General features: G+C 45.5%; 2 protein-coding genes across 11 annotated transcripts in view; one reads left to right on the top strand and one right to left on the bottom strand.

The window, feature by feature from the left end:
• Positions 1 to 2,594, bottom strand: part of Lcmt1 (leucine carboxyl methyltransferase 1) — a 56,023-nt gene extending 53,429 nt beyond the window's left edge. Inside the window, exon 1 of one of the 2 annotated variants that reach the window (XM_006230191.5) lies at positions 2,316 to 2,594. In XM_006230191.5, the coding sequence (XP_006230253.1) occupies positions 2,316 to 2,422 (107 nt within the window). In that variant the 5' untranslated portion in view covers positions 2,423 to 2,594. The remainder of the gene's footprint in view (positions 1 to 2,315) is intronic. The other variant, NM_199405.3, reaches the window with a different exon arrangement.
• A 7,079-nt stretch (positions 2,595 to 9,673) lies between these two features.
• The window catches only part of Arhgap17 (Rho GTPase activating protein 17), an 89,419-nt gene continuing 73,855 nt past the window's right edge, over positions 9,674 to 25,237 (top strand). For 4 of the 9 annotated variants that reach the window (NM_022244.2, NM_001270694.1, NM_001270692.1 and 1 more), the window contains exon 1: positions 9,831 to 9,968. In NM_022244.2, coding sequence (NP_071580.1) covers positions 9,916 to 9,968 — 53 coding nt within the window. In that variant the 5' untranslated portion in view covers positions 9,831 to 9,915. Of the gene's footprint in view, positions 9,969 to 25,237 lie in introns of all 9 variants that reach the window. The other 5 variants (XM_006230194.5, XM_063272630.1, XM_039089209.2 and 2 more) reach the window with 4 other exon arrangements.

The following is a 25,237-nucleotide window of genomic DNA, read 5'->3' as shown; positions in this document are numbered from 1 at the left end:
GCTGAAGAAATGGCTCAGTGGTTAATGGTTAAGATTGAGTACTGAACCCCAAGTTCAATTCCCTGCACATACATTGGCTGGTTCACAACTACCCATAACTCCAACTCTAGAGGACCTGTCAACACAATGTGCACTCACACACACAGAGACACACAAATATACATATATCAGGTGGTGGTGGCACACACACACCTTTAATCCCAGCACTCAGGAGGCACAGGCAGAGAGATCTCTGTGAATTGTAGGCCAGCCTGGTCTACAAAGCAAGTTCCAGAACAGCCAGGGCTACACAGAGAAACCCTATATCGAAAAACAAAACAAACAAAAACAAAACCTTAACAATAACAAAACGAAAAACCCAAAACCAGATTCTCAGAGACAACGATCCAGTGCAAAAAGCTCTGAATTTAAACCACAACCTCCCTGTCACAACATCCACTCTAAGTGATCTACTGATACAGACAGTATCACTGAATCTTCAAAACCACTTAAGAAACTAGATGGCCATCCCCTCCCCCACCCCGTCTGTCTCTGTCTCTTTCTCACACACACTTTTACTATGTGATATACAGGTGCACACCTGCATGTGCAGGTGTACACAGCTGTGCATGCACAAGTTCAGTCCTGACATTCATGTTGTGTCTTCCTCTATCACTTTCCACCTTATTTTTTGAGACCAGGGTTCTCACTGAACCCGGAACGAGTCAATTTAGCTAGGCCAGATGGTCAGTAAGCTCCAGGGATCGATCCCCTTGTTTCCAGCTCTCTGCAACCCCAGGCTGGGGTTACAGGCATGCCACATGCAGTTTCTTATATGGATGATGGAGATATGATCTCAGGCCACAATGCTTGCACAGCAAGCACTTTGCCAACTAATCTCTCTCCCTAGCCCCACCATCCCTACTTCAGAGACAAGAAATCTAAGGCAAAAAAAAAAAAAAAGTTAGGGACTGGGGAGGTGGCTCGGTAGGTAAGAACACTTTTTGCACAAGCATGAAGGCCTGAGTTGGATCCCCAGCACGAGAAAAAAGAAGGGCATGGCTCACACACCTGCAACCCAAGATGGGGGTAGGGGCAGGAAGACTGCTGAGACTGCTGACGTTTGCTCCCACCTAACCAGTTTGGCTGAAAAGGTGAGAGATCCTATCTCAAGGGAACAAGACAGAATGATAGAGCAGGACACACAACATCCTCCTCTGGCATCCACAGGTACATCCACCCACACACGCATGCAGCTATACTACACACACACACACACACACACACACACACACACACACACACACGTTTTTTTGTTTTAAAGTTAGGAACTTAGCCAAGTTTATACAGCCTGGGCGCAGTCTGGTTCCAGGACTGATGGTTTAAATCCCTATGCTTAGTTTCTAAGACCCTACAAAAAGCGCAACACTTCACCCCAAAATTTGTACTCCCTACACCATCATGCCTCTTTGGCCCCCCAGCCTAGGCCTATCTCTAGGGCATTGTCCTAATCCTTCAAAAGTCCACACTCTTCCCTTGTTCTGAACATCGTCCTATTTCCTTGTTTCAGGCTTTTCTTGCCAGTTTAGACAGTCCTGTATAAATTTCAAACTCTAAACACTGCTGCATCTCCAAGATCCAAACACTAAAGTATGAGTTTACTATTACTCCCAACTAGGCTGTGAGTTGAGTATGTCAACATCATGTCTGTCTTGCTCCTTTAAGTATTTGCGATCACTGAAACAGAACCCTACCGATTAGCTCAAAGCAAAGGTCTAGCACAATGAAATGTTCCAATAACTTTGTTGCAGGAATGAAGGACATACAAGCCTTGTGATATCTCTGACAAGACCAAATGACTGCTACAACAACTCCATAAGTACTGTAGCCTACGTATAGTACTGATTCTACAAACACACATTGCCAGGGCCGGGACCTGCAATCTACCTCTCATAGACTTGAGTTTCAGGTGCTCAGTGAGGAATCATGACCAATTTCAACAGGATGTAACCTATCAAGCAAAGCTGCATTTCTAACCCAGCAAAGCTGTAGTTGTAATTTTCAACAAATCGTGCCTTTCCTGAAGGCCAAGATCCAGCAAGCTTGTTCAGCGCCTTACTCCCCGTCGTGGTACCCCTAGTTCACACACACACTCGGTAATTACGACTTAAATGAACTCCTCCCTGCTCCGTGCACTTCCAGGTGTGAAGCCAGGGCCGCTCCAGATGAGTGTGGCAGCTCCTTCCCAGTGTCCTAGCGTATGCCTCGGACAGTGGCCCTCTAGCCACCTAGGCTCGGTACACTAGCGCCCATCCCAAACCCAGCGCCCCAGGCACCTCTTGCAGAGAGAAGCATCTTCGCAGGTGCCGCGCACTCCCTCGTCGTCAAAGTCACAGCTCGACGCGCAGGAAGAAAACGAGGACTCCCTCGAGCCGGTGGCCATGTGCGTGGGATGTTCTGGGGTGTGGCACCCACCAGGGACATGGAAACGGGGAAAAGAGCAGTGGGAAAAGAGGCAAGAAACAGGCACAGACTAAAGCAGCAAGGATAAGGCGCGATAGGCGGGCGCTGTTCAGTGACGCCGCCCCCGCGCCGCCCACCCACCTTTCAGCTGATTGGCGCCCGGGACATGACGTTTGTTAGATTAAGTTCCTCGTCCAGTCAGGCCATTGGAAGATTCTTTAGGCTCCGCCTGCACAACCCGGAAGTTTCTTGAAAGCCCGGACATGCTGGTGACGCCGCAATGCTTTCTGGGAAATGTAGTCTTAGTTGCTCTGTGTTTTCTTTTTGCCTTCTTGCTGCTCAGAAACTTTTTTTTTTTTTTTTTTTTCCCCCGGAGCTGGGGACCGAACCCAGGGTCTTGCGCTTCCTAGGCAAGCGCTCTACCACTGAGCTAAATCCCCAGCCCCAGGAACTTTTTTTATAAATACAGTCAACTCAGGGCTGAGGGGCAGAAAGTCCATCCAAAAGAAGCAAGTTTAAAGTATTAACTTTCTGTCGCCCTTTGTGTCATTCAACACTAACAAACTTTTAGTGAGGGAGTCAACACTGTGCCAGGTCCTGTGCTAATTAATGCCTTTGATATGTTAGGAAGTGACTTGGGATGTAGCTCTGAGCTCTCACCTGGGTGGGGTTCTCAGCAAGAAAAGGGAGAAAAGTTGTGAAAGAGAGAGTTGTGAAGAATAGAATGGAAAAAAGTGTAACTGTGACAGTAAATTAGGGCTAGGGGGATACAAAATTTCTTGAACTCTGTTTCAAAAACAACAAATGTAATAAAAGTCTGCAAAAAGGTTTAGGTGACATCAAAAGGGGAAGGTGGGAGAAGAGAAAACAGTGTAACTACAGAGAGAGTTCAGTTTTTCAAATGAGTAAATCTGTTTCATAATTGTTCATATGCAGTGTACTTTATAGGTATTTCATAATGGGTCACTAAATAAAATTGAAGGGTTATGTTCTATTTTGTCTGCTGTTTGGGAAAGAGGAAGGGATAAGCTCTAGCTTTATGAAGTTTGAATCATACCCAAGAAAAATTCTGTGGAGATAGGCCAGTGATAAATACTTTCCCATCCTTTCCAAGGTTAAGGGTTTGAGCCCAGAACCCCTCACACACACACACACACACACACACACACACACACACACACACACACACAATCATAGTAGTCCACCCCTGTTTGGGAAGATAGAGCAATAGGATCCTTTGAGCCTAATATTGGAGGTCAGCTTGGATACCATAGTAAGACTCCATTTCAACTAATGATGATGACGACTATGATGAAGACGATATGATGATGATGATGACGATGACAATAATAATAATATCTTAGATGAGTTCTCCTATAATAAAACCTGACTTTTAACTTACTGTGTAGCAAAAATGACCTTGAACTTCTAATTCAATGACCTTGAACTTCTGATCCTACACTTCTCCACCCCTGGGATTGTAGGTATATGTAACCACATGCAATTTGTAAACTATTGTGGCTCAAACCCTGGGCTTTGTGCACTCTAGGAAAATATCTACCAACCAAGCTACATACTGACTCAATTATTTAAAAAGGAAAACAGAAAATCAATATATATGTTCATATATTTTGTTTTACTTATCATTCACTGGAGACACAAGTAACCGCTGATACTTCAGGGGGAGATGGCAAAAGGAATGACTGGAGTTCTGAAATGTTGAAGCAGCTAATCTCGAGGGGTTATGATAAGACACCCTGACAAAAACAACTTAAAGGACAATATACTTTATTTTGGTTTACAGTTTGTTTTAGTTGTTTTTCTATTGTTGCCATGACCAAGGCAGTTTATAAAAGAAATCATTTCATCAGGGGCTTGTTTACATTTTCAGAGGGCTAGTTCATGACTATCACAGTGGTGAACAAGGCAGCATGTAGGCAGGCTTGGATAATATAGCCAGAGAGTTGGAGGCAGCTGGAGGAGAAGGGATACAGGAAGAAAGAGTAAATGATAGAGAGAGGGGGAAGGGAGAGGGGGAGGAAAGAGGAAGAGGGGGGAAAGTGAGTGAGAGAGAGGTGGGGTTTTGAAATCTCACAGCCCACCCCGAGTGACACCTCTCCAACAAGGTCACACCTCTTAATCCTTACCAGAACTGTTCCACCCACTATCAACCAAGCATTCAAATACATGAACCTATGGGAGTCTTTTTTGTTAAGACCACCACACAGTTCCAGAAGGATATGTGGCAGGGAAGACATGGCAGTAGGTAAGGAAGACCTGCTGGCAGGATCACGAGACTTACTGGTCAGATTGAATCCACAACTGGTAAGCAAGAGAGCAGTGGGTCCATGCTATGGTTTAGCTCCCTTTCTCCACTTATATACTCCAGGATCCTAGCCAGAGAATGCTAGACCCTTAGTGCACGGGTCTTCCTCTCTCAAATAATATTATCAGGAGAATAATCTATAGGCATTCCCAGAAGCCCATCTCCCATTAAAAACTCTAGATTCTGCCAAGTTGGCATTTAACACTAACCATCACAGGGAACTAACACATCTTTCCCTGAAGTGGTCCTCTGAGAAGCAGTTCACAGGCTTAGTGTCCCCATGTGGCACTCCCTGTGGGTGTCAGTAGGTAATAAATATGTCAACAGCAAGCTGTATTGGATGTTGGTGCCATAACGATCTGCCTCTCTGAATGGCCCTTCAGCCACAATTAGCTTTATCTTGGAAGGGACCAGACAGGCTACTCAGGGCACCAGAACAACTTAGACTGCCTTGACTAAGACCCTCCCACAAAAACTCCTGAATTTCTCCAAAATAAAATCAACAGGTATTCCTGTCACTACCACCAGTGTCTCCTTCAGTGACTTAGTGGTAATCATTCATGTTTTCTGGAGTCCCCTGGCGACCCAACGTGATTATAAGCTGTCTACGGGCTTCTAATGCAACAAGTCACTTCTTTGACCCAGCATTACTGCCATTAGAGTGGCACACATTCACAAGTTTTGTTTGGAATGACAATTCTAACTGTAGAAAAGTTTATCAAGTTGTAAACTTTGGGTCTGATTAATCTTTGTGCGTGATGTTTTCATTTGCACATTTTAAAAATAAAGTCCATACAATTAAAAACAAGGCACAAAAGTCAGCACAATTGGCCAAACTCTAGGTACCATCCTCGTGCTGAGTGCTTGTTTCGGTCCATTCAGTCTGCTATGACACACAAGCATACATTTGGTGATTCTTCCTTTTTTATTTTTTAAAGTTTTTACTTATTTATTATTCCATGTCTGTGAGCACACTGTTGCTGGATTCAGGAGACTGGGAGGTCCCTGCTCACATCTGGTGTCTGGTGAACTACGTTCCTGTTACCCAGGCTGCTCAATAAGAGCCTCGTTCTCATTTGTAAGTGCAGTTTATTACTTGAGCAATCATATGATTGTTCTTTTCTTCCTTTTAGTTTCTATATCTAGACACTGAACATTTTCTATTTGAAAAACATCAGAATGTGTTTGAATCTCTTGTCTTTTTCTTTTTTTTTTTTTCTTGGCTTTTTTTTATTTACACTTCAAATGTTATCCCCTTTCCCAGTTTCCTGACCATATAATCCCTATTCCATCCCCCTCCCCCTTCTTCTATGAGGGCGTTCCCCCTCCCCAACCACCCACCCCTTCCCACCTCCCTGCCCTGACACTCGTTGTCTTTTTCTTGCAGCTGAATTTTGATCTGTTCTACTGTTTTGAGACTTTTTTTTTTCTTGAGAAAGGGTCTTATATAGCCCAGGCTGGTCTCTGATTCTGCATATAACCAAAAATAACTCTGAATTTACAACCCTTTTCTTTCTACCTTCCAATTGTTAGATTACAGACCTGCATTACTATAGCCAATTTATATAGCTCTAAGGGTTGGCCCAGAGCCCTATGGATACTTGGCAGGCACTCTACCAACTGAGCTGCTTCTTGAATTTTCTCTGAAAAGAACTGTGGGGGTTGGGGATTTAGCTCAGTGGTAGAGCACTTGCCTAGCAAGTGCAAGGCGCTGGGTTTGGTCCCCAGCTCCGAGAAAAAAAAAAAAAAACAAACAAACAAAAAAAAACAGAACTGTGAATAGGTGATGTAGTTATTTGTTTCTGCTGGTTTTTAAATTAACCCCTGCCCTTCTCTTCAAAGACTGAAGCAGGTGTGTCTGACACTGCTTTTTATGTTCAGGAGTTTTCACTGTCGTTGCTCTTTCTCCTTGAGCAAGTCTTTCTAACATTTGGCTGAGACACAGTGGCTTGTAGTTCTGTGACAACGTCTAGCACTTTAGGGTTAGCCAAGGCTCATTCCACTCTGGTGTTCCCCAAGGTGTCCCATCTTCTTCAGGTGGTTCTTTCTTCTGTGGAGGTGAGGAATCTTTTTTTTATCCTATGCTATAGATTTTCTTGTTTTCTTAGGTGCATTTATTGAATTCCTTTGGAAGCTCTGAACTTTTCAGATTTCCGTTCTTTAACTGTATCACTTTGCTCTATCACACAAGCCTGTACTTTCAAAGGTCTACATTTACGACTGCGTTTCTTTTGAATGGAGGCTGAGATGTTTTTGTGTCAAACTCTGCTACTTTGTATAGGGAATAATTATTTAAATCTTCAACTGTGTCTTCAAGTTCTTCCATTTGGGGGCTTGACTCTACTTTTTGTAGGTATGCCAGTTGGAAAAATTAAATGCCCCCCCCCTCTGTGTGTGTGTGTGTGTGTGTGTGTGTGTGTGTGTGTGTGTGTGTAGGTGCACATGTGCCACTGTGGTCAGAGAATAACTTGCTGCAGTCAGTTTTCTGCTTCTACCGTGTGGGTCCCAGAGAGAGAATTCAGTTGGTGAAGGTTGGTAGCAACCACTTTTCCTTGACAGGCCATCTCTTGTGCTCTCTAGATCGGTGTTTAGCACGGTCTGAGGTTTAGAGATTGGTGACTTCAATTCCTGAGCCACTTGGCTGAAGCATGATTTCTAACTCTTCTGCCTTTGGTTCAGAGTCACGGAGGTTTTCCGGATGCCTGTGGTTGACAACTGAATTCGATGGTTGACAGTTCCCTGGTTTCTGTTCCGTTTAAGTTCTTTATGTTGCTAGATTTCATTTTCCACCTACTAGCTCTTCCTTCTACATAGCCAAGTCTGAGCAACACTCCTCAAGGATGGGCTTTAGACACATGTCTTAAAACTTTCTCTGTCCATGTTGTGACCAAATTGACATTAAAATCCACGTCATCCACTTGGAAAGCTAATGTATAATTGGTACCACAACTGAATGAAGTTTGTACAGTGCTCCCCAATATAACAACATCTGTTTTGCATTGTTTTTTACTGCTCTCCGTAGCCTGGACTGACCTGGAATTTGTGATCCTTCTGGGTCAGCCTCTGAGTAGCTAGGTTTCAGGCCTATGTCACCACTGTCTAGTTTCATGGTAGCATCTAAATGTAGTGACTCAATGGCTGACTCAGATTGAGCAAATGGTTTTGAAGTCCTGTTTGTCTTGCTTCAATAAATCTTGTCGGATGGGGGTGCCACAAGCCTGTAATTCTAGGATTTGGCCACTGGAGGCAGGAGGATCAGAAATTTAAGGCCATCCTTTAAGGCCTACATAAGACTCCTCGGAAAAACCCAAACGAAACAAAAACAAAACAAAGCCTTATTTCAACACTTCCTGTTGTAATTAATGTTGATGACTTGCAGTTTTCTGCCTGACTCGAGGCTCCCCACTTGAGTTGTAATCGTTACAGATTTTTAAGCTTCTTGTTCTTTGAGCTTAAGATGTCCCTTGCATTAGTTTCTTTGCTCTCTGTTGTAAGGAAATGCAGGACCAGAAGCAAGTGAGGGACGAGGGACGAAAGGTTTAGTCCAGCTTTCAGTTGGAGGGAGGGATGGGGAAGGCACTGCAATAGGCATTATGGAGCCTGCCCACAGCGAGACCACATTGCCTCCACATTCAGAAAGCAGAAGGAGATGAAAGCTCCCAGCTCAGCTAGTTTTCTGTGGTCTGGGGCCACCACGGAATGAATGCTGTGGCCCACATTTAGGGTGGGCCTTCCCATATCAATGAACCCAAGGTAGATAATACTTCACAGACAGACACAGAGATTTGTTTCTAAGGTGACTCTAGATCCTGTCAAGTTGACACTTTAAACCATCACACAGACTGTGAAGGATGCCATAGCCCACTGGACACGGGGAGTGTTATGTATATGGAGCCAAGGCTGCCAAGTCAGGAGAGCATGGCTGAAAGTTATAAAACTAGCTTGGTTCAATTGGAAGAAAGGGTTCAGCAAAACAGAAATGGTCCCACTGAGTTTCCCAGCTCCACTGTACCTGCAGGGCAGGGCGGGGAATCAGAACCTTGTCATTTAAGGCAGCAGGAACTCAGAGACCCATCAGTGCAGGGGCCTAGCGAAGGCCAGTTTCCTTTGGCTGCCGGACACGGGTGTATACTCCATAGGTGGCCCTCATCTGATTGACCCTACTCTTTTAGCCTTTCCCTGCTAAAAGGAGTCGCAGGCCTCCATGACACTCACTCTCCTGATACTTTGCTCTTTGGGTAGGAAAGAGGGCAAGGGGTTCAGGTATTGAGGGCGTGGAGCTGGTTCACCCTGTAGATCTGCTTCAGCTCACTCCTGCCCAACTAGGATATACCCTGGTCAGACGCACCGCTCTAGGTTAGGTCCACTCGGCTCAGCTTAACCTCAGTTCGTTTCAGTTCTCCCTTGCTTGACTAGGCATCCTATTCGGTTAGGCTTGGCCGGACTCTCCTCCCCCTCATAACTCCCTTCCCCTGCTGGCTGGACTCCCCGGTCCGGCTGGGCAAGGCCCCATCTCTGCGTTCCGCCTTGCCGGACCGGGCCAAGATCTGAGAGGCTCACTCGCGTTCTAATTGTCACCACTAGAGTAGGTAGCTAAGTTTGGCTCTGCTCTGCCCATCCTGTTCGGCTCTAATTCAGAACCGCCGGGTCTCTTCTCCGCTCTAGCTCTCAAAGCCACGCTCATTCGTCTCCTATTGGCTCAACTCCACCCCTTGCTCACCGATTGGTTCGGCTCCACCCCTAACTTTGCCTAGCTCTACCCCGTCCTGCTCTGCCTGACTTCTCTGGTTTCGGCCGGTGTTGGCCAGCTCGGCTACACCTATCTGGTTTCGGCCCTGTTCGGTTAGGCTCCACCCACCTCGGCGCGGCCTCCCTGGTCCCCGCCCTGATCGTCTTAACTCCACCCATTTTTGGTCTGTCCGCACCTGTTCCACCTCTCTAGTTTCGGCCTCTTTCGGCTCGGCTCGGCCCCACTCGTGTTAGGGGCGGGTGGCGGGGCTGGAAGTGACGCGCGAGGGCGGGGTCGAATTGTAGCCTCCGTCACCGCCTCCGGGGCCGGGAAGCGATGTAGGTAGGACCCGCCAGACGGTCCCCAGCTCTCCTCGTCCCGAGCCCCGCGGCCTGCCGCTGCCGCCACCGCCGCCGCCATGAAGAAGCAATTCAACCGCATGAAGCAGCTGGCCAACCAGACTGTCGGCAGGCGAGTGCGCGGGGCGCGCTGGCGGGAGACGCGCGGGGGGGCGGGCCGGTCCCGCGCGCGAGGAGCCGGGGAGCGGGGAGAGCCGGGCGCGGCCCGGCCTGGGCCCCGTGGGGCGGGGGTCTGCGCCCTGTTGAGGTTTGGGCGCTGCCCATTGTCCTGCCCCGAGGAGCATCGCCCTTAGGAGACCCACGCGAGTCTTCACTCCTCCCTGTCCCCGCCAGCCGGAGCTCGCTGCCTGGTGTGAAAACTCCGTAAACTTGTGTGCCTCACGCAGTGCCAGGCGCTCAGCTTTGGGACTGGTGTTCTCAGGCTCTCCCCGCCGACCCGCTGTTGCAGCCTCCCCCCCCCCCCCCCCCCCCGGGAAGAGCTTGCTGGTCACTAGGAATCCAAAGGGTGTTAGTCGAGTGTGGCTTGCCCAGTTAAGTTCAGCCTCCCTCCCCTCTGTGAAGGAATCGAGAAGTGCAGTCTCAAAATCCAGGCTTTGGGGAATTTGCCGCGAGTTCTTGAGGTCTGGTAGGTTTTGGAAAGAGAAAAGGATGCCTTTTCTCACCTGGGATGTGGTATTTTTGTGAGACTGCGTGAGTGCTTGACAAGAAACTGATATTTTTAATGATAGAATACAGGAGGGACAGTAGATAAGAAGTAGGCTGTAGATCAGGAATGATTGCGGTTTTTAGAGCTTTCAGGAGGCTGTTGTCATGTGCTGTGCTATCTGGAACAAATATTTCAAGGTCTGCAGGGCAGATAGCTGTGCTGAACCAATTTGCTGTTTATTCTGCACAGAGAGAGATGGATTTTTCACAGCTCTCGCTCTTTCCCTCCTCCCCTAGCAGTTAAGGGGAGCTTGGTTTGGTTGAAGCACGTGAGACACTTCTTTTTTTATGTGTAGGAAAATACTTTTACTTCCTCTTGGGTGTTCTAAATTTGCTTTTTGCAATGTTTCATTTCCCTCAACTTTTTGCTAAGTTTTGTTAGTGAGTTTCTAAAAAAAAAAAGAAAGAAAAGAAAAAGAAAAAAAGAAAAAAACAAACAAAAAACCCTCTCCATCGCATAATCTTAGTATCATTTATCCAGACTCAGTCCCTGCCCCATAAACCCAGAAATGCCTAGTTTTTGTTGCTTGTAGAATTAGAGAAAGTGAAGGATCAAGGCAAGTAGTCCTAATGGCTTGAACAAGAAATATTATGAGAAGTGATTATTTCTTATGAGTCTTGTACTCCTTTCAGAGTTCTTAGTAGTATGCATGGCAGAATCAAAACTTGGTGGATACCACAATGTCTTCATTATTTATTTATCAGGTTTTGTATTGTGTGGGGCAAGGGAAAGTTGCTGGTTTTATGCAAAGTTCTGAGAGCTTTCTGTCTTGAAAACTAGGGTTTTGTGGCCCCTGCTTCTCCTTAGCCTCTCTGCCTAGTTTTATATTCTGGCCATACTTGCCCACTTTCGGTTTCCATGGGAGGCCTATGTTTCTTACATGTTATCCTCTTCCTGGAATCCCCCGAAGCTTCTCTTACCACACCTAACTGATAGATAACCTCTCTCATTCTTCACCTCACTCGGTCTCTGTGCCCTTAGAAGATCCTTGCTGTCTCAGATGGGCATCATCTCCTTTCTATCATCAAACTGCCTCTTTACCTGCTTGTGTTGGCTAGATGAGCACCCTGAAAGTCAGAGTCTTTCCTATGTGTCTTTGTTTCCCAGGGTCGGTGACTCCCATCCCACAACAGATGACCTGTCAAAATTGTTAATTCCAGGATTCTAGCTGGTACTACATGGCCTGGTGCTGCAGGATTAAGTTTGGGAAAATATGAACAGGATAGAGTGGTAGTGATTCATACTGGGACAGTAATTCTGGTCCTGACCTTTGACTCTGTTTGAAAGTCTTTATTGCTAGATGCCAGGGGAAGCTGCAGCTATTACAGAGCTGTAAGGGTGTGGCAGCCATGAGACTAAAGTCAGAACATCTGTTTTTACTGGGGAGAAAACCTGTTGTTCTCTTGTTGTTGATTTCCTAGATAACCTCCCCCCAATCCCGTGTGTGTGTGTGTGTGTGTGTGTGTGTGTGTGTGTGTGTGTGTGTGTGTGTGTTCTCTCTAAATGACCATAAGGGTTTAGGAAGAAAAATGGAGGACAGAACTGAGAATAATTCAGTGAGCCAGATGGTTGGTATGCATCAGAAGGAGTATTTGGATAAAGATGAATGCTTTTCTAGCACAGATTTCTCCCAGCTGTGATCTGGATAGAGAAGGAGTTTATATATGTGAACGTCCACCGTTATCAGTTTGTGGAGCTCCAGGTGCTATCTTGCAGTGAGGAATTTCTGTAGGATGGAATGCTCGTGAGTAACAACTCCACTGAGAAGTTTCATGGGACTGGCATGGATTAGCAATGCCTAGAAAGAATGAGCTACCATGATGCAATTATTGTGGAGAGGATGGATGAGTCTGTGGGCAAGGCTTATGAGGTGCTCTCACGATGTGGGTGCCCTAAAAAAGAGTAGTGGGATGGATGTCTTTGTCACCCACTCTTTGTTGAGCCTCCTATTCAGCGAACACTGAGGCTATACTGTATATCACTGTGCGATACTAAAGAATCAAAGACCAATACAAATGAGATCTCTGCCCTAGAGCTGCTCGGTAGATGTATGGAGGAGATAGGCAAACCCCAAGTAATTGTGAACATAAGATAAGCACTTCCGGAAGGCTAGCAGGTGCAAAGAGGAGAACCTGTCTGCCCCTGGCTGGAGGAGCTCGTGAAAGCTGCTCTTGGGAGGCGTGAGCAGAGCCTCTGCTTTCCTTCCACCTCCACACACTGCTTTCAGACTTTCCTGCAAGAATTAGGTCTCTTCTGGGGAAGGAAAAAAAATAATTCAAGGTGCCTGAGCAGAAAGGAATTCTTTGGCCTGTGAGCAGGAGTCTAGACATAGGACTGCTTTTGTTTGAGACAATCTCACTGTATAGCCAGAATTCCCAGTCCTCCTGCCCCAGTCATCCCAGTGCTGGATCTGAGAGCGTTCTGGGGGGTTCACTCTTTAGGCAGGCTGTGTTCACAGACTTCCATTATCCCCAGCATAGTCTCATAGGAAAAGAATACTTTGTGACTGTGGCCAAAGTCCTGGATTGGCTCTGTTTCTGGGTCACATGCCTTTCCTGGGAAATGGAATGGACTTAACCCCACCCAAATAGAGAGCGGAGGAGTGCTGGTTCCCAAAGGTAAACTGGGGCACTGTTACCAGCAGAAGGAGAATGGGCAGACACTGATTAGGCAAGCAAGAAAAACCTCGTTGAGCTTTTGCAGTCTTGCTGTGGAAAAGGGGAAGCATTCCCTCTTGAAAACTCTTGGCTTCAGATAATCTAGAGAGGGCAGAGGGTGCACCAGGAAGTCAAGGAGTGCTGGTGGGTGAATGTTGTCTGGATAGAGGAGGCTGTGCAGGAGGATAAGGAGTATGAAGTTAGGAGCTGATGTGTGTCAAGAGAGGAACTGGACAGATGTAACTAGGAGCACACACATCCCTATGATTCTATCCTCATAGGAGTTGGTCCGAATGCTTTCATTTGGCAAGTCAAGGTTACAAACCCAGGGAAGGACCGCAGAGAACCTGAAGGGCTGTGTTCTAATAAGAAGGTGGGAGTGTGTCTGTGGGAATGTGGGTTCCAACTGGAGTTCTCAGGAAGTTGCCTAAAATGTAAGTTTTGGGGAACATTAGCTGACATTTGTCTCAAGCAAGCACAGCAATATTACGACATTACACTATACAAAAATTTTTGAGGCCAGATGTGGTCTGTGGCTGTGTTGGCAACTGCTTATCTCAGAGGACCTGGAAGTTTCCACTTCCTGATTCCTTCTTTACCTGACACCATGGCACCATTGGTCTCTGGCTCTGTTGGAGGGCTCATTTTCATTTCATTTGCTGAGGTCTTTAATAGGGGCGTAGTAATCATTTCACTGTCCTACAGTGGTGTGTCTTACCAAGGACTGTGCCTCAGCACCTGGCCTGGCTCTCACCCACGGTGACTACCACTTATAGTTTATGATTTGCCAGGCTGGCACATCTACTCAGTGACCCACACAGGACATGGTGTGGGCCTTCCGCCTCTGTGGCCCATATACTTCTGACCACAGAACTCGGGCTGCCTTTCACCAGGAAAGGTGGAGTGTTATGAACAGATGTCATGAATCTTCCATGATCATTAAGCTGATGCACTTCTCATAAGGAACCTACTGCACTTTCTGAGCAGCTCTGGGGTGGTGCTGTTTATTCCTGATTTAACAATGAGGAAGCCAGAGATCAGAGAGGTCACAGAACTGGTACATGATGGAGTTGTGGATCCAAACCAGGTTTCTGACTTTGAAGCAGACATGTATGGTGTTTGATTCATCTGCCTCAATCAAATCTTGGGAGCTGTGAGTTGGGTGTTACTGTCACTCAGTGGCTTGCTACCTTGGCTGTGTTTCCTCAGGAGACCCTGGGCAGTATCTAGATGCCTTTAGAGGTTTGGCTTAGGACAGGCGCTCTACCACTGAGCCACATTCCAGCCTTCGTGATGGTCATAACTTGGGTAGGTGGGGCCGGAGTTGCTGCTGGCGTCTTTTGCTGGCATGGATCCTGAACAGTGCCAACAACAAAGACTTGTATAGTACCAGTTGCATTAGTGACGAAACCTAGAACCCTGACTTAGTCCTCTTTAATGTTCTGGATATATGAATGATCGCAGCCAAAGATGCAGACTATTGGCTTCCAGGTCATAGATGTTTTTTTCTCTTGGCTTTATTTGGTGCTTATTCATTTATTGTTACTTTAAAAAGTTAATACTTTTCATCTGAAAAATATGGATCTCATGCTTCTTCTGGAAGAATCTTGGAAATTCTGTCAGGACCTGATAGCCCTGTCCAGTATAGGTCCTGAAGTAAGCCACAACTTTCCCATTGGGATGGTCATCAGCTCCCTTTGTGTGTAGCCCATGGCTAATGGGTTTTATCTCTTCATATTCCTTGCTGACCTCTTCCTAATCATCGAGATCTAAAGACTCTCTAGGAGTATCAAAGTGCTTGGCTACCTGCGGATGTCACAGTGGTGCCATGGTGTACCCCTAGTACCATGGTGTATAAAACGTCTCTGTGAGGCAGCATTCATTACCTGTGTATACCTATCACATACCAGCTCCTTGCTTTGCCTGTGGGGACAATCTGTACTCCTCAGTGACTTAACAAGCTTCTTCCCTCACTTGGGGTTCACTCTACCTTTCCCCAGAAATCTCTGAACAGGGCATCTAAGGAAAGAGAGGCACCAAGCCAAGTGGCTTCCATCCAGCCTCTGATATAGCAGGATAGGGAAAGAATCACTATCTGAACATCTTCTTAGACTTTCTGAGGCCACCTTGGGTGGGTTGCAGGTTGTAGAATTCTAGAATGCCAAACAGCTTATTTACAAATATATAAAAATCCACCCCCAACCCAGGAAACAGTCACAGAAGGAAGAAGTCACCTGGCATCCTCTTTATTTATGAAGGTAACATAGGGCACTGTTATGAATCATCTGGTGACAGAAGTTCCTGGTGCTGGGGAGAACCCGTCATCGTTTGCAGTTGTAATAGAGGGTGCACTATGCCAGACTATGGAATATTTTGGATGTATCATTCTGATGTAGGTGGATACCATGGTAACCAAGTAAAAATTCATTGAAACAAGTTAACTGCACTCTATCTACTGTTCGTGTAATTTCCTGAAGGCAGAAAGACCCATGCATGGTTCCAGATGTGAAACCCTTAAGGTCTTTGTTTTGATGAAGGGGTCTTGCTGTATAGGCCAGGGTGGCCTCTTGATCTTCCTGCCTCAGCCTCCCACGTGCTATGATGACAAGATGCTTCTGTGTCAGCTCCAGGTGATTTTCAGAATTCAGAACTTTTCAGATTCTGGAGCAGTGTGTGTATATGCCAGTGTTATAGGTAACCAACCTCCAACTGAATCTGGCTAACAGCTTCTAACCCAGCATGTTATTTCTGTAGCAAACATGTGCATATAATTACCCCAAAGGATACATAAAAATGTAGCTATCCATGTATGGTATGTTCTTGCCATCACGGATCAAGTTTATAGTCAGTGGCTTTCATGCTTATTTTTATATTTGTCCTCCCCAAATAACAAGGATTGTGGATCTATTTTAGTTTTACTAATGCACCTATATGATTGTCTGTAAATCTTTTATTTCAAATAATGTCTCCCATACTCTAAGAGATTAGAAACTATAATTAATAGTGTATGAGCAAGTCCAGGACAGATAAAATAAAGAACTGAGTTAGAAGGCAGGTGTGAGAATGGGAGATGCTGGGGACTGTTGAACACTTATCCATCTAAAGGGGGGCTGCTTTCCGCTCTAGCCACTTGTTGCCTTGGTGAATGTACATGCGGTTTACCACAATTCCCTTTTTTAAAAAGAGGGACACATATTCATACATATATTGTGCAAGTGTATACGCCTGTGCATATCTATGTGCACCACATGTATGTATGGGCCTGCGGAGATCAGAAAAGGCATCAGGTCTCCTGGAGCTAGAGTTACAGATGGCCATGAGTCATTATGTGTGTTCTGGGAACTGAACCCAGGTCCTCTGCAAGAACAGCAAGTATTATAACCAGCTGAACCATCTCTCCTGCCTCACATCGCCCATTTTTAATGATGCTTCAAAATGCTGATTTTCTTGCAAAGTTTTATGATGCTTAGCAACGAAAAAGAAAAAAAGTTCCATCCATGTAGCCAAAGAAAACATATCTGCAAACTTTATCTGGCCTTGGGCAGTCTGCCTTGACCTCTAGCTCAGAGACTAACGCTTGTGGCATGAGAAGTCATCCTTGAGTTAGGATTAAGCTACTTCCGAAGATGTAGGTGGCCAATTTGTTCTGTCATTTACTTGTTTTGTTTCTGTTTTTTTTTAACATATATGCTATTTTTTTGCATATACAGTAACTTATACTAAGAAGAAAACAAGTTGGTAGGTATTTTATTTTAGAACTGCCTTACTTTCTAGCCAATTGGAGAGTTTCCTTTTAATCTACCACTACCAGCTGAACTTAAAGTTATTTACCTTGAAAAGGGCGTGGAAGCCCTCCTTTAAAATGAGCTGCTGGAGAGAAGGCTCAGACCTAAAGATTACTTACCGCTCTTCCAGAGGACTTGGGTTCCTAGCACCAAGAGTGCACTCACAGCTGTCTGTAATTCTAGCTCCAGAGGACCCAGTGCCACCTTCTGGCCTTCAGAGGCACTGCACATACATGAAGTGTATACATGCATATATTTACGCAAGGCAATCATACACATAAGATAAAAATAAATAAATCTTTAAAATTGAGGAGCTTCCCCTACCTCCTGCTTTTTTTTTTTTTTTTGAGACAGAGGTCCTCTGTGTAGCCTTGGCTGTCCTGGAACTCTATATGTACACCAGGCTGGTTTCAGACTCACAAAGATCAGCCTGCCTCTGCCTCTGCCTCTGCCTCTGCCTCTGCCTCTGCCTCTGCCTCTGCCTCTGCCTCTGCCTCTGCCTCTGCCTCTGCCTCTGCCTCTGCCTCTGCCTCTGCCTCTGCCTCTGCCTCTGCCTCTGCCTCTGCCTCTGCCTCTGCCTCTGCCTCTGCCTCTGCCTCTGCCTCTGCCTCTGCCTCTGCCTCTGCCTCTGCCTCTGCCTCTGCCTCTGCCTCTGCCTCTGCCTCTGCCTCCCAAGTGCTGGGACTAAAGGCTTGCCCCACCATGCCCAGCAAGAGGAGCCCTGTTCTTGAAAAGAATGACTTAAGGAAGGTTGTGCTATGCTATCCCTTCCTTCCCAGACCTTAATGGCTATAAATAACACTGCACACTCCTTGTATATTTGTTACCGGCACCTTTAGAATTGACCTAGGCCCCCCTACAGATGTGAAAATTCTTAGATACTCAGGTCTCATATAAAATGTCAGAGTGTGTGCACATAGCCATTGATGTTGTTCTGCATACTTTAAATCATTTCTAGATCACTTACCATAGCTAGTATATTGTGAACACTATATAAATAAGTATTGTGCTATATATTTTAGGGAATAGTAATAAAGGAAAAATCTGTTAAGATCAAAAGCAATTTCCCCCCAAATATTTCTTACCCTGGTTGGTTGGATGTGCAGATGGGAATACAGGGGAAGGCCAGCTGTCTAGGGACTGGGAAGCACTGTTGGTCTCTTCTCTTCCTTCCCAAGCTGCTCACCTCCGAGGTGATCTCAGCCCAGTGATTCTCGCCTCCTGAGTGATGATTTGCAGTCTTATGCTCTGGAACTGGCAGGACTCCACCCCTAGGTGCTGCTGCCATCTCAGCCTCTCACTGTGTGCTACAGACATTGAACGCATGACCTTCATCCTTAAATTCACCTCATTTTCTTACTTCCGTAAACCATGGATCTCTAGACCTCTGCCTACAGGCCGAATCTGACCCATCTTGTTTCGTCAAAGAAGGCTTTTTGCAGCTAACACAGTCACACACTATAGTAGAAGGGTTGAGTAATTAGAAAGGTGACCTGGTGGCCCATAGAACCCAAAGAGTTTACAGTAAGTTTACTCACTGTGTTGGGGATGTAGCTCACTAGTGGAGTATGTGTGTGGAATTTGTGAGTTCTGGGGTTCTGTCCCCAACAACCATAAAACAGAACAAAAATTTATTTTCCTTCCCCATGGATGCAAATGCCACCAGCTGGGGTTGCCCCAGCCATTTTACAAGTTCTGTTTTGGCCCCACATTTTGAATCCTGCTGTTACCATCTCCAGCTTCCTATTGTTAGTCTTTCGTGTGGTGTCTGTTCTTGATGGGTGTCTATCTTTCCTGTCACCTTTGTCAGCCTCTCAGTTTCATCTGGACAGAAGGTTGTCTTCCAACTAGTTTTACTGGCTTAAGGAACACAGGAGTGAATTGTGTGGAGTAACATGTTCTGGACTAGTGTGAGTCTAAGAAATTCTAGGAGATAGGACAGCTCTTTGGAAAACTTGTGTCAAATGAAGTAAGAGTGTGCCTGATGTGAAAGTAGTGTCTAGTCCGTTTTCCTCAGCTGTAAGGGCTGGTGACCCTGGGTCACACACTTTGGTTGATTGCAAGTTTGCGGTTATATTTTTAATTGGGTAGTGATTGGCCCAAGAAGTATATCTCTTCCACTCCCATCCCAGTTTTCCTTTTTAGGTGTCTGCCTTATCAGAGATGCCTTCTGGTCTTGCCATTCATTTGATCTCTCCTTTAATGTTTCATTAGCATTTCTTCTCTAGTTTCTCATGTTCTTTCACATGAGTCCGTCAAACAGTTGCTTCTTAAATGCTTGAACCCATAAGTCATGGAGCAAGTCAAGAGGGACTCAAGTGAACACAAATATTCATTCAACAAATGTTGAGAGGTGCATGGAGAGCCTTCCAACTAATTGTCACCTGTTTGTGTAAACATTTAGAAATCTGCTAGCTTGGATTTCACATGGTCATTGGATCCTTGTAGATGTATTGGCTGAAGTGACTGATTGAAACCAAGTGCAGCCAGACCTGGGGGAATACACTGAGTATTCCACTCATGGCATATGGGACTGCTATGATTCAAGGTGCTCAGTGTAACACAGGGGTCTCTGACATGTGCCTGGGGCAGGGGAATGTGTTCAGTTAGGGAATCTCTGGATACAGAGAACCTGGGCATCATAAGACAAGCTGTTGGAGCTACTAGGTGACAACAGTTTCAACAGGACAGAAATAACCTCAGGGAACATGGCATTCTATATTTTCCATCTTTTTACTTCAATATCTTCTTCTGCTTATGAATCAGACAGACGGGTCTGCTTCCTAGTGGGGACAGCTCTCCAGCCTTCTCAGCAGGGACACCGCTCTCTAGCACTTTGGTTTTTTGTTTTTGTTTTTCAGGATGCTTGGGTAGAGATGGTGGTTGGCATGCACTAACAGCCGGTATAGAGTGTAGCTTGGGCCTTGAAAGCTTTCAGGAATGTTAGAATTGATGTGCCTTTATTTCCTTTACTTGGTATTAACTGATATGCGTCTTTCCTCCAAAGAGAAAATTGGTTGCACATTGAAATTCTATTGTGTTATTGTATTTATCATAGGAATTTAAAAATTCCTTAGTAATTTCATACATGTGTATAATGGATTCTAGGTCATTTTTACTCCCATTACCCTCCCTCTTCCTCCTCCTCCCAATGAATCCCCTTTTTTCAATAAGCTCCACCCCTACTTTCATGATTTTTGTGTATGGTCCCTGAGTTTATGGTTGTGTGAGCAGGAATAGGTAATAAAGAATGATACCTCCTCCACTAGAAGCCATTAACTGCCCACAGGCCTTCAATAGTGGGTGGGGACTCACAGAGTCCTCCCATAAATGTTGAAATGGTGATTGGACCTGTTGTAACAGTGATATCCCCTGAATTCCCAGATGTCAAGATTAAAATACACAGTCTTTAAGCACTACCACCCAGTGCTGGAGACAGGCAGTATTGGTGACTTTTGCCTATTTGCTGCCAATCATTACTTTTCTTTTCCAATTTGAAGAGATCAGTCATGATTTGCAGACTACCACAGTCAGATTTGGGGGTTCTGTGCGGAAGCTAAGAAGTGGACTTGGGTCACACCGCACTTTGCACCGTCCTCCGGCCATCGCTCGCAGTCTCTCCGCCACCATGCCTATGTTCATCGTGAACACCAATGTTCCCCGCGCCTCCATGCCAGAGAGGTTATGAAATTCGTAGGCAAATGGAGGGAACTGGAAAATATCATCCTGAGTGAGCTAACCCAGTCACAGACAAACACACATGGTATGCACTCATTGATAAGTGGCTATTAGCCCAAATGCTTGAATTACCCTAGATCCCTAGAACAAACGAAACTCAAGACGGATGATCAAAATGTGAATGCTTCACTCCTTCTTTAAATGAGGAAAAAGAATACCCTTGGCAGGGAAGGGAGAGGCAAAGATTAAAACAGAGACTGAAGGAACACCCATTCAGAGCCTGCCCCACATGTGGCCCATGCATATACAGCCACCCAATTAGACAAGATGGATGAAGCAAAGAAGTGCAGGCTACAGGAACCAGGTGTAGATCTCTCCTGAGAGACACAGCCAGAATATGGCAAATAGCTAGGTGAATGCCAGCAGCAAACTACTGAACTGAGAATAGGACCCCCGTTGAAGGAATCAGAGAAAGGACTGGAAGAGCTTGAAGGGGCTCGAGACTCCATATGTACAACAATGCCAAGAAACCAGAGCTTCCAGGAACTAAGCCACTACCCAAAGACTATACATGGACTGACCCTGGACTCTGACCTCATAGGTAGCAATGAATATCCTTGTAAGAGCACCAGTGGAAGGGGAAGCCCTGGGTCCTGCTAAGACTGAACCCCCAGTGAACTAGACTATGGGGGGGAGGGCGGCAATGGGGGGAGGGTGGGGAGGGGAACACCCATAAAGAAGGGGAGGGGGGAGGGGGATGTTGGCCCGGAAACCGGGAAAGGGAATAACAATCGAAATGTAAATAAGAAATATTCAAGTTAATAAAGAAAAAACAAAAGAAGTGAAGATGCTTTGGGCTTGAAGTCTGGGAGCAGGTGTGTCTCAGATGCGTTAGGAGAGTGGCTAGGAAGCTGTGGCACTGGGCTGAGAGGGGCAGACAACAGACCTCGGGCGATGGCATCTAGACTGATGGGGAAGCAGGACTACAGTGTTGAGGCTTCAGAAGAAGGACAGGAGGAACTGAGGACGAGCCACAGTTGGCTGCTCCATGCTGAAATAAGCTACAGGCGACTTCACGTCTGTGTTGTTTATAACGCTCGCTCCTCTTTCTTATGTGTTCTTGTGTCTTCTGCCTGCCATGCCCCATGCTCCAGTGCTTCAGGATCTGCAAGTGTGAGCGCCAGTCTGCACTGTCTCCATAACTGCTGGTCATAATCTGCTGTATTCATTTTAATCTGCAATTACCCTGTCCTTTTTATGTGATCAGCTTTGGTTTTTGTTTGTTTGGTTTTTTGTTTTTGTTTTGTTTTTTTTGGCTCTCCCCATTTTTGTTTAAAAGGGATATTGATATTGCTTTTTTTCTAGCTGCTAGGAAAACTTACAATTCTGATTGCTTAGAAGCTCATTCATTAAAATATTAATTGGGCCAGGTGTGGTGGAACATGCCTGAATCCCAGGACATAGGGGGCGGAAAAAGGAAGGTGGTGAATTCCAGGCAGCCTAAGCTAGAGTGACAACCTGACTGAAAAATAAATAAGTTAGTAGTAATATTTTTGGGAACCTTTATGCTAGGTCCTTTTAGTACAAAAGTAAATGAATTTATTTACCAGGAATGCGTAGTTTAGTATGTCTGATTTAGTAGTCTGTGGCTGAACTTCAGAGAGACTTGGTAGGTGCAGATCTTTCTGGGGCTATAGGGAGATTGAACACAGCATTTCTTTTTATGTTCACAGACTTTTATGTGCCTCTCAAGTGTTTTCTTATTTTTGAGGACCTAACTACTTTTATTGGTTAACGTGTGTGATACTGATGTGATTCGTATAGTTGACATCTTTGGTTTATTTGAGAGAGAGAGTGTGTGTGTGTGTGTGTGTGTGTGTGTGTGTGTGTACACTATCTATGTCTGTTGTTCTGTTTTTATTCTGTTTCTTTCACTCTTCCTCCTGTCTTCCTTTCCCCTGTTCACTCCTCCACTCCTTTTGGAAGCCAGTTTCACTTCCCGGACTGGCTCTGAGCTACACTCCTTTGTGCCTTATCTTTCAGAGTAGTTGAGACCATAGAATATACCATTGTGTAATAATTTCTTCTCATGATTTCCTTTCTATCCTATTGTTCAGGCTTTAAGGTATGTGTTGCTGTGTCCTTATGGGCAGTATTATATGGCAGGCCTGTGAATCTGTTCCTACCTGGCTTTGCAGAAACATGATGAATGTTGCTTGAATCCTGTCTTAGTTGGGGTTTCTGTTGCTACAACAAAACACCACAACAAAAAAAAACAAGCGGGGGAGGAAAAGGTTTATTTGGCTTCCACTTCCACATCACAGTACATCACTGATAGAAGCCAGGACAAGAACTCACACAGGGCAGGAACCTGAAGGCAGGAGCTAATGCAGAGGCCTTGGAGGATGCTGCTTACTGGTTTGCTTATCATGGCTTGCTCAACTGACTTTTTTTTATCAAACCCAGGACCACCAGCTCACAATGGGCTGGGTGAGACTTCCCACATTAACCACTAATTATGAAAATGTTGTACAGGCTTGCCCACACCTGATCTTATGGAGGAATTTTCTTAATTGAGATTCCCTCCTCTTAGATGACCTTAGTTTGTGTCATGCTGACATGAAACTGTCCAGCACAAATCCTGTCAAAATGCAAGTGTTATTATACTCTGGGTTATTAGTGAAGTCTATGTCTTAGTTAGGGATTGACTGCTGTGAACAGACACCATGATCAAGGCAACTCTTATAAAGACAACATTTAACCGGGGCTGGCATACAGGTTCAGAGGTTCAGTCCATTATCATCAAGGTGGGAGCATGGCAGCGACCAGGCAGGCATGGTGCAGGAGGGGCTGAGTTCTACATCTTCACCTGAAAGTTGCTAGCACAGTGCTGACTTCCACGCCCACAGTAACACACCTATTCCAACAAGGCCACACCTACTCCAATAGGGCCACACCTTCTAATAGTGCCACTCCCTGTATTCATATACAAACCATACAGTATACACACAGCCTTGCTCTCTATTCTAAGACACAACATGTAGTGTGTCTCTAGTTTGATTATGAGTTATAAGGTTGTCAGGAGAGTATTTTTGCAGAAGAACACAAAATGATACTTTCAGAGCGGATTGGTTTTGACATTGGCCAACATGTTGACAAGTCAGTTCATACTAGAATGAAGTGTTCTCGTGGGTATAATCTGAGAAGGAACATGACAGATATGCTATTCAGATGTTGATTAGAGTTGTGGAGGAACCATTATAGTCTGGTACTGAAGCAGGTTTGTAAACTAGGAGAGAGGACATCCTTCACGAGGTGATAGGATCTCAGTCCTCAGGAGAGTGAAGTGGTAATGTGACCTGCTAGGGAGGCCAGGCTGAGCTGTCAGATTTGCCTCCTACTTTTTCATTTTTTCTTTTCTTCTTCTTGAACTTACTCCCTTACACCTCAGGTGATCCCCATCTGAGCTCTCTCTGAGCTGTCTAGCAACCATTCCTTGATAACTGCTTGGAACGTGAGTTTTAATAGGAAGATAGGGAGGGTGGCTCTGAACTCCTTTTACTTGTGTATGTGTAGGGATGGGAGTGGGAGACAGGGTCGCACTGTATAGCCTAGCATAGCCTGGGATTGACTATATATCCCAGGCTGGCCTAGAACTCGTGACAGCCCTTCTGCTTCAGCCTTCCAGGTGTTTGGTTGGCAGGCATGCACCACCATTGTCAGCTGTGAACTATCCATTTCTTTTAAGAGTCCCATGGACCAAGTCCATTTTATTTTACATGGACCCTCTGTTTTGTGTGGCTGCCTTGCCGTTGCTGGGTTTTTACTACTCTGACTCTATGGAGAAAACAAACACACTTCAGACAGAACTGAAAGAAGAACAATGGTAGAGGACTTGAAATGGATTATTGGTGGCAGTATGTTCATGTTGCTTTTAAGGAAGTGGTTAGCAAGTCTTGAGGCCACGGACTTAATTGTAGGCTCTGACTCTTTTGACATTTTTAAAGAATAGAAGCTTTGCTGAAGATTTTAGGTGGAGGTTGTAACAATCCTCACGTCAGAACTCCTCCCTCTGTCCAAGAGGATCTGGACGTAATTTCTTAGGCTCTAGAGACATCAAGGCCAAGGACAAGAATACCAGGGTGAGGAAACCTCACTTCAGTCTGGCACTCAGCAAATCCAGCAGTTCTCAAAAAACCTCCAGTAGAGCTCCATGCATGAGTGCTCTAGAGAGACACTAGCAGTGTCTTTGTGTGTTCTCTCCCTAGTCTTTACAACACTCACTGTGTGTTAAATGGGAGCTCGCCCCAAGCAGAAGTGTGCTCTCAGGGATGAGAATTTATAGTCATAAATTATTTTCTCACAGAATCAGCTTTCTTTGCACTTAGGTGACTGCATTGTTCTTGAAGACCAGGCTGTGGGGTGTAGTGAGAGCGTGCTGACCTGAGCCCAAGGAGCTCAGGCCACTGTGCTGATCTGCAGCTTGCCAGGGAGAACACTCTCTTCAGCTCTTTTTCCCTCTGTCTTATTCCCTCCCTGCTCTTCTCCTCCCTCT

Source organism: Rattus norvegicus, chromosome 1 (genome assembly GCF_036323735.1).
Source record: "Rattus norvegicus strain BN/NHsdMcwi chromosome 1, GRCr8, whole genome shotgun sequence".
In the NCBI taxonomy this organism is placed as follows: Eukaryota; Metazoa; Chordata; class Mammalia; order Rodentia; family Muridae; genus Rattus; species Rattus norvegicus.
Note: the sequence above shows the minus strand (reverse complement) of the source record. Positions and strands in the feature narration are given on the sequence as shown.